Source organism: Pocillopora damicornis, chromosome 8 (assembly GCF_964200805.1).
Source record: "Pocillopora damicornis chromosome 8, jaPocDami1.2, whole genome shotgun sequence".
In the NCBI taxonomy this organism is placed as follows: domain Eukaryota; kingdom Metazoa; phylum Cnidaria; class Anthozoa; order Scleractinia; family Pocilloporidae; genus Pocillopora; species Pocillopora damicornis.
In genome coordinates this window covers 914300-941213 of record NC_142677.1, presented here as the reverse complement: position 1 = coordinate 941213, position 26914 = coordinate 914300, and the positions used below count along the sequence as shown (strand labels likewise).

The 26914-nt window shown below is 37.1% G+C and overlaps 3 protein-coding genes and 1 long non-coding RNA gene across 7 annotated transcripts; 2 read left to right on the top strand and 2 right to left on the bottom strand.

The window, feature by feature from the left end:
* Nucleotides 1-1001: 1001 nt before the first annotated feature.
* LOC113681151 (uncharacterized) lies at nucleotides 1002-4540 on the bottom strand. The gene is made up of 5 exons (XM_089179941.1): nucleotides 4103-4540; nucleotides 2850-3109; nucleotides 2356-2470; nucleotides 1966-2285; nucleotides 1002-1371 (listed from the first exon to the last, which is right to left on the bottom strand). The coding sequence occupies exons 1-5, from the start codon at nucleotides 4209-4211 to the stop codon at nucleotides 1198-1200; spliced, it is 978 nt and encodes a 325-aa protein (XP_089036067.1). The 5' UTR covers nucleotides 4212-4540; the 3' UTR covers nucleotides 1002-1197.
* LOC149040832 (uncharacterized) lies at nucleotides 4519-14954 on the top strand. 2 transcript variants are annotated; one of them, XR_016179047.1, is made up of 3 exons: nucleotides 4519-4767; nucleotides 5687-5784; nucleotides 14238-14954. It is a non-coding gene; the product is annotated as an uncharacterized LOC149040832 (long non-coding RNA). The 2 variants fall into 2 exon arrangements; XR_016179048.1 differs by lacking the exon at nucleotides 14238-14954 and adding an exon at nucleotides 8064-8545.
* On the bottom strand, nucleotides 9983-20204 carry LOC113680716 (COP9 signalosome complex subunit 7b). Of its 2 annotated transcripts, none has more exons than XM_027197756.2 (11): nucleotides 19912-20204; nucleotides 19466-19623; nucleotides 16459-16653; nucleotides 16100-16175; nucleotides 15664-15752; nucleotides 14859-14918; nucleotides 14364-14429; nucleotides 13801-13877; nucleotides 12405-12510; nucleotides 11746-11879; nucleotides 9983-11264 (listed from the first exon to the last, which is right to left on the bottom strand). In XM_027197756.2, the coding sequence occupies exons 3-11, from the start codon at nucleotides 16627-16629 to the stop codon at nucleotides 11219-11221; spliced, it is 825 nt and encodes a 274-aa protein (XP_027053557.1). In that variant the 5' UTR covers nucleotides 16630-16653; nucleotides 19466-19623; nucleotides 19912-20204; the 3' UTR covers nucleotides 9983-11218. The 2 variants fall into 2 exon arrangements, with proteins under 2 accessions (XP_027053557.1, XP_089036070.1); XM_089179944.1 differs by having other exon boundaries at nucleotides 19466-19655; nucleotides 19912-20172.
* On the top strand, nucleotides 18839-26679 carry LOC113680717 (ubiquitin-conjugating enzyme E2 J2). Of its 2 annotated transcripts, XR_016179045.1 has the most exons (9): nucleotides 18839-18947; nucleotides 20198-20442; nucleotides 20543-20583; nucleotides 22370-22472; nucleotides 22904-22994; nucleotides 23343-23390; nucleotides 23587-23667; nucleotides 24604-25689; nucleotides 25904-26679. XR_016179045.1 is itself a non-coding variant. In XM_089179945.1 (8 exons), exons 2-8 carry the CDS (start codon nucleotides 20318-20320, stop codon nucleotides 24820-24822), a joined length of 708 nt encoding a protein of 235 aa, XP_089036071.1. In that variant the 5' UTR covers nucleotides 18839-18947; nucleotides 20198-20317; the 3' UTR covers nucleotides 24823-26679. The 2 variants fall into 2 exon arrangements, 1 of the variants encoding a protein (XP_089036071.1); XM_089179945.1 differs by having other exon boundaries at nucleotides 24604-26679.
* The last annotated feature ends 235 nt before the right edge of the window (nucleotides 26680-26914 follow it).

Sequence of the window (26914 nt, the reverse complement as noted above, 5' to 3'; positions counted from 1 at the left end):
TTGGCCTATTATTTATAATCTGATTCTAACGCCACAACCGGCCAAATTATTTCCAACAATACTTCGATTTAGAATGTTTCTATTTAAATGTTTGTAATTTTGTTCGCAGTGTTGCATATATACTTTAATTTGTTAAAAAGCTAAGCTTCGACCCTGTACGAGCTCAACATAAGTTTGATCCTAAAGGAAGGGGCCGGGAAAAACCGCTTCAGCAGTTACTGAAATACAGTCGACCCTGTATTAAGTGGGGAATAGCGGAATGACCGCTAAATGCAGGTTGACCGCTTAATACAGCTTCCACAGGGAAGAGTATTATAAAAAACGATAAAAAAACGCCATCTTATGCCATAATTGATAATTCAATGTACAAAAACGTTTATTTCGGGAGAGAAAAATGGATTAAAAGTTACTTGAATGATTTTTCTTTGTTTTATCAGCGTAATATCGCATTAAGTGACCGTTTCAGACAGGTGTAAGATAATGCAATTGGGACTTAGTAAAAGGTGGCCACGACCGCTAAATAGGTGAAAATTACAATGATTACGAGGAAACAGATTCGGAGATTTTGACAGCCAGCCGCTTATTACAGGTTCAACAGTGGTAATAAAACTCTCCCAGGAATCCCTTAGAACATTAGTGGAATCTGGAGATTGTTAAGGAAAAGTGACGCATGTCTAGGCAAAGGATGAAGTTTAAAACTGGAAATTGAGAACAGATATGCTTTGATAGCAACATGTTAAATCAAGAGGAGTTTTGGTAAGTCAAGTCAGAGTTGCAAAGGAGTTCTTCAGCAAATAATTCGTGAGTTTTGAGGGCGTGAAAGTCCACTGTAAAGGCGAGAAAACTTGTAAAAGAAAGACAAATCCTCCTTTTTAAAGATTTTGATGGGCCTTCATCCGGGTGTCTTTGTCCAAGGCAAAATAAAATGTCTATAAAACAGAAAGAGATTCTTGATAGGACCAGAGTTTGGTATTCACAAAACAGATTCTATCAAAAACAGGTGTGGAGGAATTCTTTTATTATTTTCTAAAGGTTTACAGATTAATACATAATACATGATAACATGATTGTGTGACCAAAAGAGAAAAAAACCCGCTACCATGCAAATGGCCTAAATAATAAGGAAATTATTTTTTATTTCACATTTTTATTGTCCCGCCTTGTCTCCTATGGAAGATCTTTTCCATCAAACGTTCGTCAGACAGGTGGACAAATGACATCCCCTCTGAGGTCATCAAAGTTAATGTGAGCCCAGTCAGCTGATCTCTCGTCAACTAGTCTGACTTGAGCGTATTGACCAATGAACTCCTCAACGTCCCAGCTCTTACGGTACATCGTCTCCGAACAGTTTCCCGTCTTAGTTCTGACAACCTAACAACGAACGATTGAAAAAGGTTTAGGACGTTAGCGACAGAACAAAGTTATGGTCTCTAAGGAGTCTCTGGATTAAGTGGCTTAGTACTCTTTTGCCTCTTTCAACAGATATAATGATATTTGTAAGAAAGGAGAACAGAAAAACAAAAGTTTTTGCTCCATTATTTTCTATTGTTTTCAAAATTATGTTTTATATCATTTTTTTTTTTTGTTTTTGTTATTATCGCCATCGTCACCGTCCTCGTCATTGTCATTTTCACCATTTTTGTATTGCAATGCATTCTTAAGTCGAAAAATATATAGGAGGTTTTATTCTTGCGGCGGGCAATTGCTAAGAAGTTTTGCTGCATTCTAGAAGGGACATTGATTGGTGATAACTTATTGCGAATGAGCTACTGGGGAGGCACCAAGACTCGACTGAAAATAACTGGCGGTTGAACCTCTGTAGAATACGAGGCGTAACTGAAGGATCGCCGCACGGTTCATGCCTCCATACTATAGTTGTATATTAGCTTTGCATTTCGGTGTTGCCAAAGGAAAAAAAACAGGAAGGGAAATATTGCAACGCATAATGCAATTAGAGATTCCTACCTTGTTGTTAACAATAAGTTCCGCGCGGATTTCATTTATCTCGCAGCCCCCACCAATAAGAAACGAGATGTTATGGCCAAGTATCTGAAAGCAAGGGGAAGTTAGAGTGCCTTGGGGTACATCCGCATGCGGTGGTTGTTTTCCGGCATCTGCGCTTTCCTTTGGTCGAAGTTCAGCACCCCCTATCCACCAATTCCCCTGTTGTCTGGCGCTTTCTCTTTTGCGTGCCTTTGGATTGTCACCAAATGTTGGTTGGTTATCAAAAGCTGTGCCTGACTTCACCCACCCACCGATGCCGTCTTCAAAGTTAAAACTGCAGGCTGAGACAAAATAGAGGCAATTATCTAACGTATACTTCCCACCAACCCATCTATTTTTTTTTTGGTTTACCTTCTTTGCAAAATGCGCCAGTGAATCCAGTAGGACATTTACAACGAAATCCTTTACTAGTGTATCCAGCTTGACATGTGCCATTGTTGAAACAGGGACTGCTGCTGCAGGGATTCTTTTCAAAATAAAATTGAATTTGTTGGTTTTTGATTTTTTGATTAGTATTAAATTTTTGTTTAAGAGCTCCCGTCCCCTCTGAAAACCATGTGATCTTCTTAAATCCTCCACCCCCCACCCTTCAGGCATCAAATAATGATCAGTGTTTATAATACAGTTTTCTTTAAGTGAAAGCAAAACTTCCCAGGCATCTATGAAATTGATATCAGCATTCTCTGGTTTGTTTTTTGAATTCATACGCTAATTTACAATGTAATGACCATCCATGGATGACCTCTGAGAAACAAAGCTAGCGTCACAAGCAAACTTCTTTTTTTGACTCGGAATGCACACAATTTGAAAGAGGGATTGTTCACTAGGTACATCAAGTACTTTACCTCAATACCAAGATAAATGTAATCCTTTTTACTCTGTAAAACACGTGAGCCTTTGTTGTCATCCGTGGCATTATTCAACTCACAAATGTATGTCCCTGCTTGAGGAGATGGTCCTATATTTATGGACACACAGTTGGGCTCCATATAACACATCACGTCACAGCTCCCCCGGTTGGGTATCTCCACAGCCCGGATTAAGTGGCCTTTTATGACCTTGTCTTGCACTGGTTCTTTGAAGATAATGGAGCGACATTCATCATCTATTAAGCGCGTGGAAAAACGAGACCTTGACATCAGAAGGGTTAATTCGTCTTATATTAACTACCTTGAGAGTCATAGAATGTCGAGTCTAAGGTAATCCCTACCATGGCCAGTGTGCTGTTTGTCAAATCACTCGACAAGAGAAATTGATTATTTTCCCGTTGTTTTCAGTTATGAAGGGTGAGGTATACCTTTTCCACCTAACAAACGTTTTATTTTAACTAAAAGAACTTTATTTCAGATAAACATAACGATCTTGAATGTATTCGTCCATTTGACCACAAATTACTGGTAAAATAACCGTCTCGTCGCTGCCTTCAATAACCATGTAACGAGTTCTTTCGGGGAAAAACGTAGCTTGAAAAGCATGAAAGCGAATTTCGTTTACTTTTATGTTTATGGCGAGCTCCTTTGAGACATTTTCATCCTAGTAAACTCAGCCACTGGAGTAAAGTAGAAGTTTGTCTAGCGCAGAGAATCACCCATAATTAAGTTGAAACTTTACGCTGTCAGTCTTAAAAAAATAGGCTAAAGTTTGATTTGAATTTCTGGATTTTAACCTGTTTTCACAATTAGCTAGCAGATGCTTCATTAGCCTTTCAAGAGAGTTTTGTAGCTGAATCAACACTCTTTCAAATTCAAGCTCCAGTTACTGTAGAATTTGAAACACGAGTTAACGTCATAGTCATTTTTCGAGAGGAAGAGTAATGTCTGACCCAAAGGGATACAAACCCGCTAGACTCCGAACAAAAGGCCCCTTGTATTATCTATCACAAAGCTACAACTCATCAAGTCTGTATTATTAGGGAGTTTGTGATAAACTCAAAATAGCAATTTCCAATAGGTCTCACAAAGATCCCCTTCACAAAAAGTTTCATCTGATTGTTTGCTCTTGAAACAATGGAAAGCTTACCTATAACAGAGCTCTCAAACATTACGAACACACCGACCGACATGTAGAATTGATTAAGTACAGAACATGGCCAGCTTACCAGAACATCCCCAGCAAATGGGAAGAATGACTCCAGAGAAGTAAAAACCACATAACTGGATGAGGATGCCAACTTCAATGCAAAATTCTCGTTTCAACGTTTTCGCCATTTGATGATTGTATTTTCATATATTACCGACGAGCAAGCGGCTCTGAAATCACGCTTTAAATCATTCCTTAACACTTCCAAACGATGAATCCCGCTTACGCCTAGAGATGAAAGTCTTGCTAAAAGATTTCAATTTTCAGTCCTCGCAAAACATCTTCCCCGACCAAAATTTTCTCAAGTTGTGCTGTTTTAAGTAGCTTATGACAGGTGCACAATCGGTGAGCAGTTTGACAGGCAGAAATATGCGTGTTACAGGTTATTCTATTTGTTTATGTAGAATTCTATCTGCAATCACACACATCCGATTCATAGTCTCCCATACATAAATATACAAAATAAGGTACTTCTCAAGCGCTTTTTTTCAATCTAAGTTGAGAAGATCAGGAACATGATATTTTGACGACAGCACTTTTCTATGTGCACACAGGCACAAGCAGATTAATATAAATCTTTTTTTCGTGGAAATTGTATCGCTAAGTGAGGGTATTGCTTTGAAAACATTAAGTATTCGTTTTCGACGCCAACGCTCGCGAAAATCCGACAGTCGCAAAGAAAAGGTAATTTGTAAACTCATTTGTTACTTCAACGTGGTGATAGCCCTCAAACAGGAAAAAAGAATTACTTCTTATGCAATTCTCTAAACTTTTACCATTCTCCTGAGTAGAGTAAAAGGTTTACAACCTTGGACAGTTGATTTCCAAAGGCCTGTTTAAATGCTCGCGAAAATCTGACAGTCGCAAAGAAAAGGCAATTAGTAAACTCATTTATTACTCCAACGTGGTGATAACCCTCAAACAGGGAAACAGCTTTATTTCTTACGCAATTCTCTAAAAAACTTTTACCGTTCTCTTGAGCAGAGTAAAAGGTTTACAACCTTAGACATTTGATTTCCAAAGGTCTGCTTAAACGAAAAGCGTACAGATATCCACGCATGTTAAGCGCGGTTGACGTATTTCTGAAACGGACTGAAATTTTTGGTTTGGTCTCTGAACGTAAAGTTATGTTACAAATTCGTCACTAGCGAAGAACATGAACAAATTATTAGTTTCCCACGAAGATTCGAATCTCTCTTCCTATTTTGTAGAGAATTTGTGGAGAAATTCGATCCCTATATAAAGTTTATAATTTTCTTCATCCAAGCTAGTGTCAAAATGTGAAATATTCCTTTTTGACGTACGAGCCTAAAAATTTACCGTCTCTCTTGACGTATTTACACATATGTCGCACGCTTATGTCCAAAATGCAAATTGAAAAAAAAAAAGACCCCTTTAAACCATTATGGTAAAATTTACGGGTGGATCAAAGTTTATTAATTTTTTTATTTTTTTATTTTTTTTTTAACAAAACAGTGTCACTTTTAAATTTGATTAAGCTGGAAAGATCTTGATATCTTCCTCTATAAACCGCCACAATATTGCTCTTAAAATTGCATACATGTTATTAATTTAACTAACCCTTGTTGCAAAATCTCCCTAGCTTTGTAGAACACGACGTTTAATGCATGAACGTCCATTGTTGCACTCATAGTCCATTTGACCGAGTTACAGGCAAGCGCTAAAGTAAAGCAAGTGCAGGTGAGTAAAATAGAATGATGTTCCAAAACAGAAACTAGAAAAATATATACATCTTTCACAATAGCGTTCTTCTTGCTCGAAAATATACTCATAAATTGTTTCAAGAGCATGCATCTGTGTCGCACAGCGAATGGTTTCCGAGGACTGAACTCAAATAAAAACTGTAAACTTCGCGATATGAATGACATCTAATTTCCAGGGGAAAAGATAACAATCTACCACCTTGAAGCGACAAATAAACAAAGAGTTAAGTCACAGGGGACGTGATGTTGTCATCATTTTGAAGAATCCAAACCCTTCTTCGTGGTCTTCAACTTTTTAGGAAACGAAAACATCCTCAAAATTTATGTTATATGAATATTTTTGCCTTCAGTTTCTTAATTACTATAAGGACGTAAATAATGTTCAAAATTTTTTTAAGAAATTGAGTATCCATCGACTTTTTAATTAATCCAGATGAAGCCTGCTTGCTTATTACACGAAAAAACTGCTATATTATTAAAGAATTGGTCCACGCTTTTGACTGTGCGTATATTGAGTTATGGAGCACTTGAGAAATTTAGAGAGCAATTGAAAAGTTTAAGTTACTTTCAGTAGCCTCAACAGCTCTTACTATTCTTCCATGCTCTCCAGACCTCCTGCACGCATGCATGCTTCGACACACGCACGCTAGGCGTTGCGTGACATCCCAAAGTACGGCTCTGCGAGGGAGACCATGTATTGACCACACGAAGACGCTCCCTGAGTGAATATTTCAAGATATTCTATTTGACATATATAGGAAACTATACAGATTTAAAATGGTTGTATTTCACTTTGCACTATGATTGTTCTTGAAAATCGCGTCAATTTCCCAACCAATCAGATACAAAACTTAAAACATTTACACCTCGGTCACTCGCGTTTTCCCGCGCTTCAAGCCCTTTGTTTCTTTTCACTTCGAGTCCTCATTGGCTTGTGATATGATGCAAACCTTCGCTCTGATTGGTCCTCGAGATTACTTTTTGACAATAAATTGCAGACTGCTCCAACCGTCTCTCTTTAACCGAACTGGATGTGTCGATAGAGTACGTTAAACCACAGATTCTACGTCAATAGGCGAAACATACCCACTCTGACACCAAAAAAAAGTGCAATCAAACTTCTATCATTCTGCCGTCAAAAAATAATAATCAGTAAATAGCAAATAAGTAATTGAACGCAAGTTATATGTTTTAATATATTAGCCAACGATATATGTCCTGTTGAAGCAGTATCAGACCGAAGTAATTCATCCATTTAAACCTAAGAGTGACCAGCATGTAATTTCTCCTCACAGTAATACTGCTGAATCATTCACTAAGATTATGAGATTAAAGGAAGTGATCGCCAACTTAAGAAGCTTTGATTGGGAAACGAATCCTCCTTGAAATTACCGAAAGAAGCGTAAAGAGAGGAAAAATATGGATACTGATGTTGGGGTTTAAAGGATTACTTATTGCCGTGTTTAGTGGAGCCAGAATCAGACCAAAACGTTTTATTAAACGGACAGAAATATATATTTCGTATGATCCCATTTAACACAATTCAGAGCTCCTCACACAAGCCTTTTTTCTCGAGGTAAATTATTCTGACGTCGACTGACTTCGAGCAATTATTTATTTTGAAATTGCGTCATACACTTCACTTATTGAGTTCCCTTCTATACTAAGTATTATGATGTAAATCCTTTTTCGCAATCACTAATACTATTATAATATAGCGAAGTTTGCTTCCACTAAATCTTACGCAACTCTAGAGTGTAGTTTTTTAGACAGGCATTGTAAACGATGGCTTATAAACAGCTTTATGTAATGAGCCTTTGAGATATTAAAGAGAACCAGGTAATTGAATTTGCAATTGTTATATATTTATCCCGCTATTTTGAGTGATTTTTACCTTTTCAAAACGATATGAAAATAGATGCAAATTTTCTTTGTCAACTGTTGATTACGAATTGACGCGGTCAAGCGTTGAATTGACATGGCGTCCTTAATTAGGTCGAGTTCTCAGGCTAACAATGAAATAAGAAATGTTTTTTTTCATTTGCGCAAACGTAAAGCCGATAAGCGTTATACACATAAGTTGCTTAACATTTTTGTCACCAAGTGAGGTGCACTGTTCTGCACGCAAGCTTAAAATGGTCCGTGAGGGGATGGTGTTATTGAGTTAGCTAGTTGGGAACTTACAACAGCAAAATAGGACATATACAAATCAACTTAACAACGTTGACTGGTTAAAAAATTTATTATGATACACAGTCAAGATTCTTTTCGCGACCTGGAGGAAGTATTGCGTAGCCTACAAGCCTATTCCGGAGAAAAAGTAACCTCTCCTCACCACCAGGGTACGAGGAAAGAGGATAATTACGGCGACAGGACATTATCACAAGAAAATCCAACACAGGAATGCAATGATGAGCTTGAAATTGAGGACATATTAATGGAAATACTGTTACATCAAAAGCTGCACACGTCTAAAGAATACTCTTTGAACGGTCAGAGATTCAAAGTGTATATATTAGATGACACAGAACTTTGAGAATTGGGTGTGATAGCAGTGCGAGCAAGGTGCTCTCTTGGAAGACGAAACTCTACATTCAAATCGCCTTCGACTGAAAATGTGAATGGTTACTATGTACACACGGATCCTAGAATAATTCAAAGTCCTCGAGCAAAGCTTGAATAATTTATTTATGATGCACTTATGATGAAAACTGGGAATTAAAATGTTCGAAATCTAATAAGCGACTGATTATTTACTTATCATGTTTGATCAAAGCTCTGGCAGACCATAGTAGTATTACTTAGCCTGCCCAATTATGTCTCACATCAATTGCATTACCTGTAGGTTTAGTACACCTGTTCAGCCCCAGTGCAATTGCCTTAGCTTGTTGTGCTAAAGACAGTGACAATTTCCATGCATTTGCGTCATAATATCAATAACAATAGACTTTTCATAGGTATATCTGCCATTGATTGTCTTTCTTAAAATTTCTAACAGTCACAGATCTGCCACTAATGTCCAAAATTACAAATCGGCCACTAGTGTCCAAAATAAAAAAATCGGACACTCTCGTCCAAAATCGTAAAATCGTTAACTAGGCTCTACGATCCGGCTCTACAATCAAATCGGCCCCTGACGCCCGATATCACAAATCCGTCAGTAGTGTCCAAATTCACCAATTAGCCACTAGCGTCCAAAATCGAAAATGATCCACAAGGGTCCTAAAATAAAAGATCGGCCCTAAAAAAATTGGCCACTAGGGTCCAAAATCGCAAGTCCGCCACTACTGTCCAAAATCACAAATCGGCCACCAGTGTCCAAAATCACAAATCGGTCTCTGGAGTCCAAAATCAAAAATCGGCCACTAGGGTCCAAAATCGCAAATCGGTCACTAGAGTCCAAAATAAAAAATCGGCCACTAGGGTCCTAAATCAAATATCGGCCACTAGTCTCCAAAATAACAAATCAGCTACTACAGTCCAAAATGTAAAATCGGCCATTAGGGGTCACAAACAAAAACAGTTATCTAAAATCAAAATGCGGGCACGTGTCCGAAATATTACACTAGTGTCCAAAATAAGAAAAAAAAAAAAACCCAACACTTGTGACAAAAATAAAAACCTAAGTAGATATTTCAACAATGAAAAGCTCTGGTTTTTCGAAATTAAAATAACACAGGGACGAGATTGAAATTATTTTACGTTTACCGCCCTTTGCAATGTCGCGGCAAGAACGGAAACACAATGCACTCGCGGCTATAAGCCAGAAATCGCAAATTGAGAGAACTCAAATGTGTATCGAGTGCTAATTTCGAGCTTATTAGATACTCGGAATAAAACAGTTAGGTCACCTCGTATTATATAGGAGGCGAGGCCACAAAATCTAGGAACCGTACAATCAGGTTCGGTTTTATTATGCAAAGACTATGTAAAGAAACGATCCTCTTCATGGAATTGCAATCTATTCTGTCAAACCAGTATGTCTCGGGCTCGTAAACAAGTTTCATTCTTATCCCTGATCGCTCTATAATTCATTTGAGAATAAGGAGCATTTTCATCCTCTTGCCAAGTGGCCTTCATGTGTAGTGTCTCATAAATGAGCTGTTTCATGGTCATATTTAAGGGGCCTACTAATATCACAACAGTTTTTCCATACACGTCACATGAAGACAGAATTTTTCTCTACTCAGATCCTCTCATTTTTAATTAATATAAATTTTGCTCAAACTAAATGGCGCAACATTGTTTTACGCACTGTAAACAAACGGGCCTAAACCCCGCGTAAGTGTCAGCATATTCAACATGGACAACAGTCTAAGGCTCTAGTACCATGCGAGCAGGCCATCGTTATTGGCTAACGCTACAGGATGCACGGTTCTCCTTCCGTAGGGAGATTTTAGGTGAGTCGGGGAAAGGTTTAGCGGAGTCCTGGCACTACTAACTGATAATGAGGGCCTACTTGCACACTAATGCTTTAGAGAATGGAATTCGAGGTGCTCCTAAGTGAGCTTACCAAGCTGAAACAACAACAACAACAACAGTGAATTTTCAGTGTGTACCACGTAGGAGAATCTGGAGGAACAAACGAAAAATGTTGGCCAGCAGTTGATTTGGCCTCAAATGGTTTAATGCCCTTTCCATGAGCATAACTTTCCATATATAATTTGAACATTTATCAGCCGTACCCGAGACAACAGACATTTTCTTCTTGAAGTATAGGTGTACAGTAATTACTTAGGTACTAAATTCTTCCCTACAACTGTAACGTGAATTAAAGCTCCACCTTTTATTTACAACACCACGCACGGCATTTGAACACCAGCTTTATACTATCCGCAAGAAACTCAGTTATCGTATGTTATCCTAGAAACAATTATGGAAGCAGCTTTAAATACTCAGTCATGCTTTGTGAGGAACATAGTATTCTAAAAAAGGAAACAACTGACGTGGATGGCCGCAAAATGAATACCTGTCGAGAAATTGGACTTCTTATCCAGGAAGTTTCCTTGGAGAATGTCGCTACCACGTTTTCTTTGCAACAGCAACTACTTTATCCATGAAGGGTTAACTTACGAGACAAAAATTGCACGTGTACATCAGGACTTTCTTAGAGAGTAGAAAATAAAAACCAGATCAAATGCAAACCTTGTATCATAAACCGAACCCAGACTCAAAGGATTTAGAATTTGGAAAAATCATACGACACATTTCGGAAATCTTCGTCATGCTTCGGAATTTCTCGTTTACAATCAATGTCCTTCTTTCCTTACGTGCGAGGTATAACCACTAGTATTGCCCACAGCGACCAGTGGAGGATTATAAACGGTAACCAAGCAGGTTTGAACTGAGAGATAATACAAAAATGCGAATAAGCTAAGTCCATCCTGGTGGCAGTATTGTGTCATTTTCAGTCATCTGCGAACTTGAGTACCGAATACCTTTCCGCTTCCTCGTAATCTGTAACAGAAAAAAAGTGGGTGGAAAAACCGAAAGTGCCAATGGTTCATGTTCGAGTATCAAGTAAAGCAACAATTCTCACAAGTGAGCAGTAACTTAAGCAACTGTAGAAAAGCCTGGAAAAAAAAAACATCAGACCTCGACGGGATTGAACCCGCGCCTCCCAGAAGCTCGTGGGGCGCTTTTACCGACTGAGCCATGAAGCCGCACATTTTAGAGGGTTCTTTCTTTCCCGTGAAGGATTCTGATCGTAATTTCTCACTACATAAATTCCACTTGACTTGCATATGAGAATAAGTAGAGCAATGATCGAGTGGACTTGCTAAGAAGTTCAATGGTCGAGCGAACTTTCCATGGGCTAAATATGCGAAGTTTCAAGTTCAAATTTGATCATTTGAGTCAAATCAAGTAGGTATCGAAGTTTGTATTGTAAAAATTCAACGCTTGGACATCAAGGAGAACCGAAATAGGATAGACCAACCCTTTAGTTTTGGAGGTGGTTGGAGCTTTCTGTTGATATTGCTGACTGTGATAACTTGCTGGCATTCCTGATACGCCACCATTATCCATGTCTGACTGTGAAGATGCCTTTATTGCCTTTTTCAGATTTTCGACCTGGAGATAAAAAGCAGTCATGAGAAATTGATGTTAAACTTAGTGATGAATAAATGGATGGAAAAACGAATGAAGAAATGAAAGTATGAGAGAAAAATGGAAAAATGGAGGAATGAACGAGCGAAAGAATGACTGACTGATAGCTGAATGAATGAACTAAACGAATGAGACTCATCCACCTATTCTAAAACTTCAGACTGTAACGATTCCGGGTATTAAATCTTCCCTAGGTTCTCGTTGAATGAATCCTATACTAAACGAATTAAGGTGGTAACTTTTTAAAGAAACTGTGGTGCTGCGTCGGTGGGAGAGTATAACAGGTAACTTAGTGTTAACAACTGGGTTGAAAACGTAAATTGACCACCGTAAAGAGTTTAAAGGCTGACGTTTCGAGTGTTGGCTCTTCGTCAGAGCGATAGAGCGTTAGCCCTCCGTCACACCTATACTAAACGAGTCTAGCATGCAGGTATGCAGGTGGTGTACCATGTATGGTGGCTAAAGATGGGTTAAAAGACTGTTCTCTACCTCTGCTTCTACTTGAATCTTCTGCTTTTGTTTTTTTTCTTTGTGTGTATTTGCCCTCTCTATTTGTTTTTCTATGCTACGAAGAACTGATTCACAGCCGTCACACCTGTAATAAAGAGAAAAAACACTCAGCAAAAGTGGCCTGATTTGGCGTGATTATAGACCAAAAGATTTATTGATTGAAAGTTTAAGAACACGACAATGGTTCCTCTTTTTTACACACCCAACACTGAACCACAAACCCTGCTTAGAAACCATACACCAGCAGATTAGCAATGGGCCCATTGAATATAACAACAGCAGTACGTTAATTGCAAATGTGATGAGCGTGAATCTCACTTAGTCTCATTTCTTTTTCTTTTCTTCAAATTCAAAACAATAGAAAGAAAAAAGAGAACAAATTTTAAGCAATCAAGCAAAGGAATACTCCTTGCAAATATAGTACAATTTAAGCGATTGCAGAAAAGAAGGCTGGAAAAGTGCTGGCTGTGACAGGATTCGAACCCACGCCTCCAAGATACTAGTTGAGCACTACTAACAACTGAGCTACGGAGCCAAATGCGAGAAGCGAGGGAAATTTTAAAAGGTCATTTTTCACTTAAAGTAATGTGATCACATCATTTTTTTTTTTTTTTCATGAAATATAGTTCAATTACTAGTTAAAAGTAAAATTAAACTGTAGTTGTAAATCTACGTATATGATAGCCTAGTTCAGCCATATTTTAATTATTGTAGTGTTGACTGGGGCAACTGTGGCAGTGGTCTCTCCGAAAAGCTCCAGAAGCTCCAAAGTCGTGCAGCCCGTATTTTAACGTGTGCCAATTATGACTCTGATATCGATGAATTGTTCCGAGTTCTGGGTTGGCGTAAACTTAAATATCAAAGATTTTAATCAGCTGCTGTTGTGATGTACAAACCTTTACATGGGATGACCCCTGAGTATCCGAGTTCTAGATTTGTCTTTCGAAACGACAAAACATCATATCGATTAAGGAATACTGAAAACAAATTGGCTCTTCCGCAGCCCCGCACCAATTATTTGAAGAAGAGTTTCTCTTACAGCGGAGCCAGGTTGTGGAACAGCCTATTTAGTGACCTTCGTGCAGCAACATCTTTACATGATTTTAAACTTAACATAAGTCACCACAGTTTTGAATGAGTTTTAACACGGCATCCTTGTAAAGCAGCTTTTAGTATATAGTTTAGGTTAGTTAGTTTAGTTAGGGATACTTAGTTGATCTTGTATCATTTTGTAATATTTGCTGAAGGATTTACAGTGTATAAATAAAGTTACCATTACCATTACCATCTCTAAGTTAAGAAAAACAAGTAGCCGTGGATAGTTTAAATGCGAGCATAATTCTATAGACTTGCTTTGATCCATGACAAAACTTACCAATCTTGTAATACTTCTGTGACTCGATTTACTGTTTCTGGAGTAATGTCTCTACCAATGGCAAAATCTACTTCTAGCTAAAGATTGACATGATAAAAGAAACATAAATTTTGTGGTATTTCTTAAGTATTAGAACTGCCCAAGGGGACCATTAAGACTAGGAACAGTGTCTCCAACCCCTTAACCCATTACACCCTAACATCAGTATGCATATTCTCCAAACTGTTCTCTATACAATTTTTAAGGTGCCGACATGGAGAGTTTGTTTAAAAATCAAAAGCTTATTTAGTTGGTGATCATTTCCTTTATTCTTGTGCCTTCAAAGTTTGATTCAGAGGTGATATTGTAAGGAGAAATTAGATGTCAATCTCGGGGCTCAAAGGGTTCTTAGTGGTTCCCTTTTAAAAAAACTAATTCGTTTGTATTTCATGTTACAGGTCAGAGCTGTTTTCAAGTTGGGATCAAAATTTGTGTCCCCTGAATGGAAACATCTTTGGGGAAAAAAGTGTACTAAAGGGCAGGTTCCACAGTGAAGTGAACACAACACAAGTTCAAAGTCCAACCTGTTTATTTTTCTGGTCTAGTTTTCCATGGATAATGTCAGCATAAATAGCGTCAATAATTACATCCTGAAAGTTGAAAAATATACCCAATGAGAATTCAGAAGTCACTGGAAAATCAGCAGTCTAAATCCCCACAGTATTGACGAGCACTTTTCATTCAACTAATTTATTCTTGTTTTCACGTCATCATACTCCCACCAATAGTGTAGCTCCACTTTCTGCATATAAACCCACGCACAACCCACAATTCCTCCAATCACTAGATGACAAAGGGCTAACGCTTGAAATATCAGCTTTTTATTCTTTACAGTGGCCAATTTACGTTTTGAACTCGGTTGTTAACACTAAATTACCTGCTATACTCTCCCGCCTATGCAGCACCAAAGTTTCTGTAGAAACTTACCCCCTTTAATCAGAGCAAAATTGAGCTAAGTAGTTGTTTATATAACAAATTTAAAAGAAGGACTCTTTAGTAGCATTCGCATGTGTATGTACCTCTAGTTCTCTTAAATTCTTGATATCCAGTTCTTGCAATAACAAGCTGTATGGTATGAACTACAAAATCAAATTTGAAAAAAGAAAATTTTACAAGGCAAATAGTATCACACTTCTAAACAGTTATGGTTTAAATTTATTCACTGTCTTACATGTCAAAAGAAATGAATGGTCGACTGATAAGATATAAGTTGTTTGAAATGTCCCTTCAGTTTTATAGAGGAATTTCACAATTTAGATCTGGCACTCTTCCTAAAATTAAATATTGTTACGCAGATATATCTTAACAATATGTCAGTCATAATTTGCATACTAGACAAATTTATAATTTTTTCATGATGTGCAGACTAGATCAACAACCATACAAATTACATTATACAGTCAAACCTGGATTAAGCAGTTACCCACAAGGAATGGCAGGTCCACAACTTAATACAGGTTTCTCCAGAATAGGGGTCAAATGCAATAAAGAATGCCATTTTGTCCTAACAGTCCTAAGGAGAAAGATAATCTACGGTGCATTGAGGACATTTGCACTACAAATGCTAACACTGAATTTGGGAGGTAAACGTGGAATAAATTTGACATGAGAAATTATTCTTTGTTATATTTGAGTGGTTTTACACGCAAGTTATTGTTCAATTCAGGTGGAAGGCAATACAAACAGGGGGCAACCACAACTCCTTAATGGAGGTGGAATATAGAGCAGTGAAGGAGAAAAATTTGGGGACTTTTACAACCAACCGCTTAGTGTGGTGTGATCACTTGATACGGTTCCACTTAATACAGGTTTAATTGTATGTACCTTTGATTTAGCTGCTAAGGACACTATGGTTAGATGTTGTAACTTCCTTAACTGTGTTGCAGTTAAAGCTGGCAACAAACTGGCTTTTTCTGAAATGGAACAGTGAATACACACCCTTAACAAAAAATAAAGAAAACAATTTCTAATCACTAAGGAATTTACATGAAAATCACTATAAGATTTCAGTGCACTACTACTTAAAAGAAAAGATAACAATCCTCAATGATTTTTTTATTAATCACTTCTTTTCAGCTCAAAGACACAGCCTTTTAGTTAGCCACAGCACATGAACTATCTTTACAACAAAGGGGAGGCAGTTGTTCACAACACCTCATGGGAAGGACTAGGAAACCTTTCAATCCACATGTACTGTTAGCATTTCACAAATCAACTGAAGCCTGGTAAATGTTAACAAAGCAAGAAATCTTGATCTTACCTTTATAGTCGCTATAAGTTCCAAATGCAAATATGTTTAAGAGAGTCCAGTATGATGAATTTTCAGAGTTTTCTAGCTGCAATTGAAATCAAGGATGAAAAGAGAGGGTCCAATCTTGTTTCCCATTTCTAAAACTGGGAGTTTAAAGGAATCCAAAACAAACTTTTTGGAAGAGAAAATTAAATACAAAGCATCCAATTACACAAAGAGAAAATATTTTGACTTCAGTTGCAATGCTTTCCATACTACTAACTCCAGAGACAAGCAGTGTAGTCAGAAGTTTTGTGTCTGATCTAGTTATGTTGCAATTATCATAGCACCTTAATAACTGAAGACAGATATGACATAACAGTACATACCGCTTTGACAGAAGGCATCTCTATGAGTTCCCCAAAAACATACACACCAGGGGCCTCTAATGTCTGATTTATAAGGGCTACTAATCCGGCTCCTCTGGCTGACTTGGCCAGCAAAACATACTGTTCTAAGTTGTGGCTGTGGCTGAATGTTTTGACTTCTTTTTCAGCCATGATGACTGGAGCTTGCAATTAGTACTGTAAACAGTTAAAAAATGTCATCACATTTGAGAGGGCTGTATATAAGAAGAGCAGAAGCCTCACCAGAGCAAGTCCAAATAAGCCACATTTATTAAAGTTTAACACTCTGTATGCTGATATACATGTCAATGTGGAAATTTACCAAACTTCCATGCTACTCATTTAGTTACTTGACATTACAGAATTGCACCCACTGAAAAACGTTGCACGGGATATTGCAAATAAGCTAGAAAAGAGAAAGAGAGCATGCGTAACTTCATGCAGGCCTGTCAATCTGCCTGTCAATCATGTAATCCCCCATGTACACCATGTTCACAAGTACAATAAATGTCCATGTATAAGCCACATCTGTAGATAAGCTGCACCCCCGATTTGGAAGCGCAGAATTTGGAAAAAAATGAAAACAATACAGTCTGAAGTTTCAATAGAGTTGTATTGCTACAAACAATCAAGGTTTTGAAACACCGACATAAAAGTTGTGGCTATCTTTCACATTTATCATTTATTGTATTGTTTCTTGCTCAGACAACCGAAATGTAGCACTATTCATTGAAGAAGAATGGAAGTAATTAGTAGCGTTATCTTGATTAGGCTATATTGTTTAAAAATCAGTCAGATGTAAAATTAAATTACCTTTTAAACGTTGGGTTTTTAATTTGTGTTAGGACTGAAATGCAGCAGATTTACAAGGTTTGACCATCAATTTCACCATGAAAGCAAAAAATAACATTACATTAGCCCATTATTGCTGTCAGTTTCGGATAAAATGTCAGTAAAGTCTATTTACTTTTCAAAAAGCTTAAGTAGACATTGTAAATTCCCAATCAAGCATTTCATCACTTTCAAACAATACTAATTGCTCCAATTGTATCTCCATTGTCTCTAAATGGACACAAAGCAAAATTTTACAACTCCCATTTGGGAATTTGTCAATTCAGATCTTAAGAGACCAAAGCTGGTGGTGAGCTTTTGCAACCTCAGTCCCAGGTCATTGCACCTACAAAGCATCATGGGTACCCCACTTTTCCCGGGCAATGCTTTTCAATGGGTGTGACTCCATAATGAAACTGCTTGCTCAAGCGTCGGTTGTGAATGCAGCAAATAAAATTTTTCCCTGACAAAAGACAAGGTTTTCCTATCATTCCCAGTACAAACTGTCTCATATCTATGTCTGCAAATGAGTCAAACAGCTGCTATCACCTGCTATCACAAAATATAGATCTATTAATGATCAAATTTTTTTTCTAAGTTGGTTTAAAAGGTTCATACCAGTTTGATTTTTAGTTACCTATTACAGTCATGAATACATGAATGTAAGTATATGAAAATAATGTATGTGCACTGCAGTTAAAGAAATATGATATATAAATATACACATTTCTTTAACTGCAGTGCGCATATATTTTCATACATTTACAGTCATGTAATCATCACTTGGAGGGTTTATTTATAATCAAGATAATGACCAGCTCCCAGTTGGCTTGCTAGCTCAGTTGGTAGAGCACTTCACCGGTATCACAGAGGTCATGGGTTCAAATTCCATACGGGCCTGAATCTTTTTCAGGCCCTATTTTCACTACTAGTTCTGGGTCCAGTTGTTCAAAGGCTGATTAGCGCTAACCCACAGTTAAAATTTTAATCTGGGTTTCTTTATTCCTTTATTCAAAAGCCTTTTTGGGATAATGTCCTATGTTCTTTTTAGAGCGTCAAAGAGTCATAGTCTAGACAAAAATAATTCTACTGAATTTTCTTTTAAAGCTATCAGATCTGAAATCACATTTCACACTAATTCTGGGTTATCTTAACCCAGCTTTGAACAACCCAGCCCAGTAGTATTCATAACTATGAGGATCACTTCTATATTCATTTCTTTAACTGCAGTGCACATATATGGTTATTAGATATTTACACTCATGTATCTCTTTTGATTCTTCCCCTTTCAACTCATGGGTAAAATACCACTGCCTGAAACTAAAAATGCTGCCATGTGCTCCAAGGTACATTCAGACTCAAATCTTAAAACTTTTACTAATAGACGACATGTTGGTGTTATGAGTAATTGTTGTTTTAAATATAAACTTCTAGAAATCTCCAGACTGCTTAGCCATGCTGACATGCATACCATAGAACTTTCTGGAACATTCCATCAAGTTATTATGTAATACTACTAAAAGTGAGAGAAAGTGAGTGAGAGAAAGCTAAAGCAGAAGATTGCTAATTTCAAGAAACATTGGAGGAAACTGTGAGTTTGGCTCAATAGTGAGCTGATATACAGACAGTAGTGGGCTCAAGTAAGTTTATTGAGCATATGTGCTGTACTGCCTTTAGGAGTCACTCCTTATTAAGAATATTACTCATCATTGAATAAAGTAGTAGAATTTGTAGGATTTTGGTGTTTTTCTGCTGGATAGATTATACCATAATACTGGAGAGTGCAGATATCTTTACTAGGTATGAGATTGCAAGCCATACCAGCTTTCAGATAAAATGTTTCATGTATCTGTTTTTGAGTTGAATCTTTAATCTTGTAATTCATATGGAGACAAAAGAAACAATGGACAGTAATAGGAAGTGTCCCAAAATGTATTTCTGATGAAGACATAGTGTTAAGATGAGAAAACACAAAAAAGCTTTTACAATATTCCTCCAGGTCTATCTCTATCTCATTTAAAGATCTCAACAAAGGTTACTCATATGTGTTAATGAAATCAACTTTTAAACGAAAAGTACCACTACATGCACGTTATAAACTATACTTAATCAAAACAAACTTAAAGGCCTGTACAGAGTGAATGTCTTACCAACTTACCTGTAAACGTTGTTGAGATGCAAAATCTTTCTCTTTTATAAGAGAAAATTGCAGTTTTACGGCTCCAAAGCAGAACAAGATGGCTGATGACGATGGAAATTCCGGTTGTAAAAAGCCCAACTATCTAATCGTTGCAACTTCAAGGCGCTTGGTTCAATCTATACAGAAAACAGTAAGACCGTCAAGAGTTCTACAAGAAAAAACAACCATTGGAAAAGCAATTGAGTTTTCATTCTACCCAACCGAGATGGGCCATATGCACGTTTGGTTGATTGGGAGTTTATCACTACATTTCCGATTAAAATTCTTGCATTCTTGCAATTCAAAACAAGAAGCTTGCACTTGAGACAAAAACTGGCATCAATGCATGATGCTACCGTTTCTTAACAGAAGAATAATACATCTCATCGTGTAACCCTTTTTTGTAAATACACACAAATACTTACCCCTGCAAACCGGCAAAGGGAAAGTTAGAAAAATTATGTATTCTAGCAGTCCACCATGGCAGAGTAGTAGACTTGTTCTCGGCGCCAGTTTCCTCGCAGCTAATTGTGTGACCGCGGTTTTCGTAAAAAAAAAAACTTGCGACAGTGCTTTTGAAATTCTTTGTATACTAATTCTATTTAAGATGATAAATAACATAATTTACGCAAATAAAATGTTACAATATTCCTACAACCTTAAAAAAAAGCTTAATATGTATTGTCATTAAGCAAATTTATCCCGTCCCAGTGTTCCCGGCAACTGGTCAGCTGTCAACATTCATTTGTGCAGATTCGCAGTTGCGTTGCTCCTCTAATTTTCATCAACAGTAGCTTCCCGTCTCAATTTTTGGCGTTTTTACGGTTGTGTATGGCATCCCAGAAACGCGTACACACTACAGCAGCCTCAAGACTGCGGCAAGATTATCTACGTATCCTGAAAGATCCTGTACCTTACATCACAGCGCTGCCATTGTCATCAAATATCTTGGAATGGTACGTGACGTTTCATCATTTTTATCATTTATCAATACAATTATTTATTTCCTATGTGTTGATTTCTCTCATATCGTGGGCCTTTGGTCTATTTTGATAGGCATTATGTGGTCAGAGGACCAGAAAATACACCGTACGCAGGTAACTCGTCTTTGTCGGTTTTTATGTGCGTAAATTTTCAAGATCAGTTGTAGATGGAAGTCCGTGTTCGATTAATATAAGTCATGTAGGTTGCCATCTGTAGATGTTTTAAGATCAGTCTTTCCTTTGCTTCAAAACGTAACTTGTGTAATCATAGACACCTGATATTTTTTCCTTTTACGTTGTGAAGTGAAATGTAAGCTTACTCAGTGTCTTTGATAACAATCATAACTATCTGTGCATCATCATTTCTGAGTTACGATTTATGAGTAATGTGCTTATTACAGTGGTATAGTGGAACTTGTTGAAATACAACTTTCTTGGCTAATTTTAAACTATATGCCACAGAACCTTCTATAACAATTATTCTATCAGGCATGCAGCAATGAGTTGGTTATTTAACAAATCAACCGTAGTTTGGCATGGTCTGCACTCTTATCAACAATGAGTTAATACAGTGGACTCACTGTTGTGGACTCGCTTTTGTGGACTTGGTGGACTCACTCAGCTACGCCTCGTGACTCCACAACAAATTTTGACTATGCTGAATAGCAATTTGTTTTTTACCACAATATCAACATTAAGTAAAGCAATTCTTTCAGTGTGTGACCATTGCATGACATGTTGACAGAAGCAATGTTGTCTGCGCTCTTATTGACACTGGCAAATTGGCCAATCAGACTGCGACATTACTGTCAATTGTGGTAAAAATGTAATCTCATGTTCAGCTAGCCTGAGTACGATAGTTGTTTAAGGAAAATCTCACACAAATTCCACACCAGTGAACCCGTACACTTTGTGTAGGTAATCACATGATTTCGAATGCAATTATAAATAAATAAGCACGAGTAAATTTTTTTAAAGACTAACAAAATTGCATGAGCCCATAGGGCAAGTGCAATTTGTGGTCTTTGAAAAAATTAACAAGTGCTCATTTATTCCAAATTGCATGAGAAAAATTATGTGATTAGGTGTTAATAAACATGAAAAAATACAAGATAGCTTATCATAATTAAGCCTAAGCAAAGTATGTGCATCAGGTGCAAAAATAATTTATTCAAACCATGTGTTCAGTCAAAACAACTGTGTACGATCAAAACAATAATATACAATGATATCTTCCCATCTTTAAGGCACAAAAAAGTTCAAAGTCTGGCTAAACAGTTTAAGGAATTGTTCAGTCTGTGTCCAAATCACTTTCGATGAAATGGAATCATCATTTCCGCAGTTTAACCATGTTTGTTTTTAATTTGGGCATTGGATCGCTGGAGCAAAGTGTTAAGCTGGGTCGGTGCATAATTTTCTATTTCCCTGGCAATTCCCTTCTCTAAACACCACTTTTTCCAAACCAACAACCAAAAAGCAGTGATTTTTTACAGTGCTTTCGTTGTTTGAGCTGTTTTTCAGCCATGGTGGCAAAAGAAAACCTACCTAAAACACTGGCCATTGTTTCGCTCACAAATTTTCAAATTTTCAAATTTTGTTGCGACATCCAAGGCTTGCATTTAATTGGCTCTCTATGAGTTTCTTTGATTACTGACCAATCAGAATGTCTGATTTGTTACTTTCTTTACACTTAATTAACCCTCCTCTGCACTGAATTACATGAAAACTGCATTTATCTTAACCAATCAGAACTGAGTAATTTTTTCATGTATATTATTAGCATTTATATTCTCTCTTTGTGAATAAATGAGTGCACAAAGTGATTCCAACCCTTAACATGGTGTAATTCAACATATAAGGTACACTGTATGTTGTGATTATTTTTATTTTGGTTATTTAGGTGGTTACTATCATGGCAAGCTAGTTTTTCCAAAAGATTTCCCTTTTAAACCACCAAGGATATTTATGATCACACCAAATGGACGATTCAAAGTGAACACAAGGTGAGCTGGGTTCTTCTTGATTCCTTTTTTTTTTTCTTTTGAAAAAAGGTACTAATATCTGAAGCAGAACAATTCAATCTCTTGATTTGTTCAGCCAAGAAGGATGTTTAAAGATGTGCATGAAGTGTAATATCAGTAGAAACTAGTCTTAAGTTTTCGAGGTCATTACTCAGATTGCTCATAAAAATTTGCAATAAATATGTCCTACACATACTTGTAGTAACAGTTTCTTTTGAGGTTAAACACAGGCATGTGATCTAATTTTTTCCTACAGTTTTATTGAAATGTTCTTGAATGTGAAACAAAACTTGGCTGGATTTCAAAGATTGTTTTTACATGTACATTACACTGGACATTAACATTTGATCTCTATTTTTCATTATGACAATGGCTTGTTCCAAGTACCTGTAATTTTTTCCTCAAATTTTCAGATTATGTTTGTCAATAAGTGACTTTCACCCTGACACATGGAATCCAGCTTGGTCAGTCTCAACCATTCTGACTGGCTTACTAAGTTTCATGGTATGTTTCCAATTTGATGTGCATGCTATTGTCTTGGAGTAGCAATTGCATTATTATAGAGATTTTCAGTGTTATTCCTATAGATTTAGTAGTTCACCATTTGAATGCCTTTTGGAAACGGCACTAGATGTTCAACCCTGTCTATCTTTCTGTCTGATGAGGAGTTATCTTCAGTCAAGTATTTTAAGTCCACTTTGTGTAAACTGACTGGTCAGTTTAACTGTGATGTTATCAGCTAAACCTGATATTAAAAGTGTTATTTATAATCAGGCCTGGAAAACAATACAGTTTCAAATGTCCTGTAAGGTTTTGATGACTTACTTAATTGTACAATTTTTGGTTTCTTAGGTGGAAACATCGCCAACCCTCGGCAGCATAGAAACATCGGAATTCCAGGTATTTAAAAGGATATGGGGAAAATGAAAATTGGTTGGGGGGGGTAGTTTAGTTGCTATGTGTTTATCTCAGTAATTTCTTAAATATTGTACAACCAGGAAATAACAGTATCCACTGTACTGTATGTGCCTATCGAAAACTTGCGCACAATCTACACTGTACAATGTACACATGTCAATTTTAACTTCAATTTCAGAAAAGGCAGCTTGCTTTAAGAAGTGGACCATTTAACTTACAAGACAAAATATTTTGTGAACTTTTCACCGATATGGTAGAGGTGAGTGCAATAAAATGACTCATTCATTTGACATTGAACCACTGCCAAGTTTCTCAGAAAGAAGTAGGTAAACAACTGTTAGTTGATAAAGATAGATAAACCACCCCAACAAATTTTGAAAAGCTGACATTTTTAGCTCTAGCTTCAATTTTCTCCGACAACAGGCCAACTCTTTGGTTTTTCAAATTTGCCAAAAGCTCTTCAATATTAGCACTGCAGAAGGTGCATTCTCTGCCTAAGGGAGGATTTGAGATGAGTTAGGGAGATGTGCACCAGGGGTCTGGCACGAATTATGAGTTTAATTATCAGTGTTAGACCCCCCTTGCAGACCTCTCATGGGCTTGCATTACTCAAAGCTTCATACTTTCCAGCTGGCAAAGGAACACCAATACATCATGAAGGCTAGCATGACTAGGCTATTGTTAACCCATCTTTATCAACTTATAGTTGATATCTCTGTGATTTTTTCTCTTACCATTATGTCCAGCACAAACAGATTCCTTAACCCTTCACACCCCTAACATCAGTAAAGGTATTCTCCTTACTGTTCCCCATACTTTCCCTAAGGTGCTGACAAGGAGAATTTGTGTAACAATCAACAGTTTCTTTTGCTGCTGATAATTTTCTTTATTCCCATAACCTTACTGTATGATTCAGGAGTGATATTGTAAGGAGAAATTAGATGCTAGTCACTCTTGAGGGTTAAAGGGTTAAAAACTAATAACCTCATATATTTACAAAATTTTCGGCTGGTTGCTTTCAAGCAGGCCTAAGTAGGTGCTGCATCATGAGCAAGAAAACTGTGAGAAGAAACAACCCTGAATTTCTGTTCATTTAGAGTTATCTGCTATAAAAAAAAATTTATGAGGAGCTTTTCCCCAATATGCAATTACCTGTTGTTTGTTTTCTATCTGATGATCATGTCCAACTTCACAGGAAATCCAAGAAAAAATGAGAGAAAGAGGAGAGATGAGGGAGGGACATGAAACTGCATCACAGAACAATAGTAACAGAGAGGGAGAGGTGACTGGGGCTACACGGGAAGGACAAAATGGCCTCATCAGTAGTACCCTGGTGAACATTTGTGTTATCATTGGCTTTGCTGCCTTTGCGTATACAGTCAAATGTGTCATAAAGGCTGTTGACAATAGCTAGAATTTGCAAGAAATCAGAAATTAATCACGCAAGGTTTGGCCAATTTCCAGTATTATGATGCCTTTCAAATAATATTAGTCTCTAGAGAAGGATTAGGCTCGAAGTGTTTTTCCCCTCATCAAGTAAGTTCTCAAACAAGCTGTAAAGAAATGGTTCTGCTGAAAATCACTCCAACAATAGATGTGCTGTATCTTTGTAAGAATCAGTAGGAGTTTTATAGGTATTTGGCTATCCTTTAGAAATCTAAATGCAGAAATCTCTTGTATCACGTCTTTAACCCTTTAACTTCCAGAAGTGATTAACGTAAATCTTCTCCCTACAATACCATACATTATTCAGCAAACAGGTAATGAGAATATTCAAACTCATCAGGTAGAAGCGGCTATCTTGATCTAGCACCAAGTTCTCATAACTAATTTACAAAGAAATTTGTAGCAGCTAGAGGGGAGAATTAGCAATTAGATCTTGAGAGTTAAAGGGTTGAAGAAGGACTCTGGGAAGTGATTGAAGAAAACTGACTGACTTGAATTTTTTAGCCTTAATTTTATTAGTAATGTCTCTGTAGTTAATCTTCTCATCACATTTAATCTTTGCTTGTATTGAGTTTGATCAAATTTTTGTAGTAATCTGTTAAAATAATTATTTCAAATTATTTTCAAATTAATCAAGGATGTCATTGAAAGATAAAGAATCTCTAGAAAAATTGTTATAGGTATATTTTTGGTCGAGTGTCTGTTGATTCGCCAGTTTTGCTTTGTATTTGAAGTTTGATTTAAGTTCTCTTGAAACTGTTTCACAGCTAAAGTCTGAAAAGATCAGGGAGGGGCCTCCTTTCAAAGCTGTGTTTCTTTTTAAAAATTATTCAAGGTGAAATTAGAAGATCCTCGCAGCTAAGAACACTACTGAAACTAGTAGTTGTAAGTAGGACCTGAAAAAAATTTCAGGCCCGTACGGGATTTGAACCCATGACCTCTGCGATACCGGTGCAGCGCTCTACCAATTGAGCTAACAAGCCAACTGGGAGCTGGTCAATGAATTGGGTACAAATAAACATCCGAGTGAATGATCTTCATTATTCAAGGTATTAAAAAAAAAACTGATTAACCTTCGTGTCATCACCAGTATGATAACTAGCGAAGTGTGTTCTTTTGCTGATAGTGTTGTTGCTTACATGTTTACCGTCAGATTGTGAGGAAGAAATAAACTTTTTTCAGCCAATCTTGGGAAATTATCAATTGTTAATGATTTTTTTCCTTTAAGAAACGTGTTGCACTTGTACAGTTTTCAAATTATTTTGTTATTATGTTTGACAAGACGTAACTCGGCCATTTAACATTTTACTGGAAAAGAAATTTCGGAGAGAGAAGGCTAATTTCTGGGAATAGGAAATTGTAACCAAAGTTTATTGTTATTTGCGGACGTTTAACGTCTGAGTGTTACCCAAAATCTTACTTTATCGCAGCAATTGTTAGCTCATGTCATGTAGGTTGTAACGCACTTCGTCACCAAGCGTCGCTCTGTTATGTGGCAGGTGTGGCGTGACGTAAGGTTTGGGTTTTGGTCGTGAGAACTTACTCGGCTTTCCAACCTCACCTGCCAATAAGAGAATAGATTTTCGTTCACGAAAGTAATACGCACGTGTCTGACTGGTGACCAGTTTGATATTTTCACCTTCTGTTGTTTTGTTAACACCGGCGAAGCAATTGGAAATGAACAAACTGATCCAAACCTTCATCTTGGTTGTAAACTGAGTAACTTTCAACGATTTGTATGTATTGTATACTGGAAGTCTTAAATAGAAAAAAACAGTGTATTTAAAATGTAAGTAATGGAGGTAATAATAAATATAATAGACGATTCATTGCCTCTTAATTGTACCATCAAAAAAGTTATGTAATCATCCGCACGGCACACTATTTCGCACGTGAGAAAAGCGCGGTGTCTCTGTTGTAACCTTCAGTTACTAAGCGCGCAGCGGTTGGTCAATTTAACGAGCTGTACTGACCTTCCTGCACGTTCCATTATAGTTTAAGGTTGTTTTTGCTGCTAGAAGTTCTCGTCATTCATGGCTAGTTGTCATCAGTTTTTAATG

Excerpts from the sequence above, each read along its gene's own strand:
- LOC113680717 (XM_089179945.1), top strand. The coding sequence starts at position 20,318 with ATGGCATCCCAGAAACGCGTACACACTACAGCAGCCTCAAGACTGCGG. Across the intron at positions 20,443-20,542 it reads TCATCAAATATCTTGGAATG|GCATTATGTGGTCAGAGGAC; the intron begins GTACGTGACGTT and ends CTATTTTGATAG. Across the intron at positions 23,391-23,586 it reads TAGAAACATCGGAATTCCAG|AAAAGGCAGCTTGCTTTAAG; the intron begins GTATTTAAAAGG and ends CTTCAATTTCAG.
- LOC113681151 (XM_089179941.1), bottom strand. The coding sequence starts at position 4,211 with ATGGCGAAAACGTTGAAACGAGAATTTTGCATTGAAGTTGGCATCCTC. Across the intron at positions 3,110-4,102 it reads CATTTGCTGGGGATGTTCTG|ATGATGAATGTCGCTCCATT; the intron begins GTAAGCTGGCCA and ends CGCGCTTAATAG. Across the intron at positions 2,286-2,355 it reads TGGCGCATTTTGCAAAGAAG|CCTGCAGTTTTAACTTTGAA; the intron begins GTAAACCAAAAA and ends ATTTTGTCTCAG.
- LOC113680716 (XM_027197756.2), bottom strand. The coding sequence starts at position 16,629 with ATGGCTGAAAAAGAAGTCAAAACATTCAGCCACAGCCACAACTTAGAA. Across the intron at positions 14,430-14,858 it reads AGAATTTAAGAGAACTAGAG|GATGTAATTATTGACGCTAT; the intron begins GTACATACACAT and ends TTCAACTTTCAG. Across the intron at positions 11,265-11,745 it reads ACCACCTCCAAAACTAAAGG|ATTACGAGGAAGCGGAAAGG; the intron begins GTTGGTCTATCC and ends TTTCTGTTACAG.